Consider the following 2,201-nt stretch of genomic DNA (forward strand, 5'->3'; position numbering starts at 1 on the left):
CCCAAGCTTCTCTCTAACCCCAAAGCAGGAGAAGGCCTGGCTTCCTCAAAGCCATGCCCAGGCAGGTGCACTGAAGACCCCTTCCTCTCCAAGTCTAGGTCGCATTTAGACACAGAGGTGGCCACTCACCCTAGTCAGGGCCTAGGCTGTGGCCACTCACTCAGCACTTGCTTTAATGTCCCACCAGAGCAAGGAACAAAGGAAACTGGGAAAGTATGTGTCCCCAAAACAGACGCAAGCCCAAACCATGAAGGATGATGCACCCTTGGCTGTTAAAACATTCACCCCACAAAAAGGGAGTGGATGGATTTATTGAATTCATACTGGGAAAGGAGCAGCTGGACAACTGGACTCTGGGCCCAGACCCAGGCCCCCTGCCAAGATAGGACCCTGCCAGGAGGAAGGAGAGGCATGGGGCCTGCAGCTGCCCACAAGGGAAATGCCCATTTTCACTCCCCTGGAGGGCCTCTTGGGAACCTCCAATCTGTTAAGAAAACTGAGGGCCAAAGTAACATGGGCTGGGCCAGAGAAAGGGATTGGGGAGGTGGGAAAGCAGGCGGAAGCAGGCTTAGGAGCCTGTGGTTAGACTGTGCTTCTTGAGGCGGTCTGGGGGCAGGGATGGGGGGCTGCCAGCCTCATAGGGGCCTAGGCTGGACCTTCCTCTGAAGCCCTTCCCAGAATGGCTTTGGGGTCCCCCCCACCAAAGACCTGGTGTGGACGGCAGAGGGGAGAGGCACTGTCTGGCCGGGAGCCTCCAGGGCCCATCCCTGGTGGCTGCTGTGGCCTAGTCCACTGATGGCATGGTGTGGTAGCACCGGACAGCTCCCCACCTGGTCCCCCAAGTTCAGGGGCAAATGGGGAGGAAAGAGGACTCTGAGAAAGAGGCAATAAGCAGGCAGTGAGGCTGACCCCAACCCTGGGCCCTACCAAGGTGACTGGGCCTGTTCTCAGGGCCTGGGGAACATCGCTAAAGTGATGGTAGCATCTGGGGCTCCATCCACAGCAGCTGCCCAAAGAGTCCTTTTGCCCTGGGCTGGTGCTGCCACATCTGGGTTGAGGGCATGGCGAGGCCCAGTGGCTCAGCTTTGATGTCCAAGACCCCGAGCGCCTGCCTGCCTGGCATGGTTCTTCCTGGTCACATGGACCAGATCGTGTTCCAAGTGGAGGATGTGGCTCTGCACACGATCATCGATGGGGAAGGAGGTCAGGTACCTCTTTACCATCGCGAAGTAGGCCATGGCCTCCCCAAAGCTAGGCACAGGCACCTCATCACCATCCTCATCTTCATCGTCATCGTCTTCATCGTCGTCCTCCTCTTCCTCACTGTCCGACTCAGAGTCTGCCTCACCTTCCAGGAAATGGAGGGTAGGGTACTGGGCCTCCTCCTGGGCACCATAGCCTCCGAAGCTGCCACCGGCCTCCATTACACCCTGGGCCCAGTCCTCTGCCTCCAAGCCCTCAGAGGAGCTCTCCTCCTCCTCCTCCTCCTCCTCTTCCTCTTCCTCACTGTCATCAACATCAGCCTCCTCTTCCACCTCCTCTTCCTCCCCCAACTCCTCTCCTTCCCCCCCTTCCTCCTCTTCCTCCCCTTCCTCCTCCTCCTCCTCTGCCTCCTCCTCTTCCCCTTCTCCCTCCTCTTCCTCTTCTTCTTCCTCCTCCTCCTCTTCCTCTCCCTCGCTCTTGAGGGCAGTGGTGATGGTAGCATTTGGGCCACCCCCGAAGCCAGCCTCACGAAAGCAGGCGGCTATGTCAGAAGGCTCCACTGCCTGCCAAGCTGCAGCCACGAAGTGCAGGGCCTCCATGAGGCCCAGCTGCAGGCCTGAACGATCTTGGCCCTCTAGCGCAGCCATGGCCTTGAGCAGCATAGCCTGGCGGTAGTGGCCCTTCACCTGTTGGACAACTCCCCGCTCCAGTGGCTGCACGGTGCCCGGCGGGAAGAAGGCGAGCTGCACATGCCGGAGGCCTGAGGTATCCACGGACTGGGCAGCCAGGCGGCCAGCAAGTAGCAGGACTCGGCGAGACTCTGCGGCCATGCGGGTGTCCAGGGCCTTCAGGTACTTGGCCAGGGCCTGGGTGGTCACACCACCCTTGGAGTTGGCGGTGTAGTCGCAGGGCAGGCCGGCTTGGCCAGCACGGGGCTTGGCTGACTTGCCCGCCACCAGCGGGGGCAGCTTCTCGCTGCCGTCGGCGTTGGCGCACAG

General features: G+C 60.5%; 1 protein-coding gene across 1 annotated transcript in view; it reads right to left on the reverse strand.

Annotated features, from left to right (window-relative positions):
- Positions 1 to 265: 265 nt before the first annotated feature.
- Positions 266 to 2,201, reverse strand: part of CENPB (centromere protein B) — a 3,598-nt gene continuing 1,662 nt past the window's right edge. The window contains exon 3 of the mRNA XM_006758127.2: positions 266 to 2,196. Within this exon, the coding sequence (XP_006758190.1) occupies positions 1,080 to 2,196 (1,117 nt within the window). The 3' untranslated portion in view covers positions 266 to 1,079. The remainder of the gene's footprint in view (positions 2,197 to 2,201) is intronic.

Source organism: Myotis davidii, unplaced genomic scaffold, assembly GCF_000327345.1.
Source record: "Myotis davidii unplaced genomic scaffold, ASM32734v1 scaffold32, whole genome shotgun sequence".
In the NCBI taxonomy this organism is placed as follows: Eukaryota; Metazoa; Chordata; class Mammalia; order Chiroptera; family Vespertilionidae; genus Myotis; species Myotis davidii.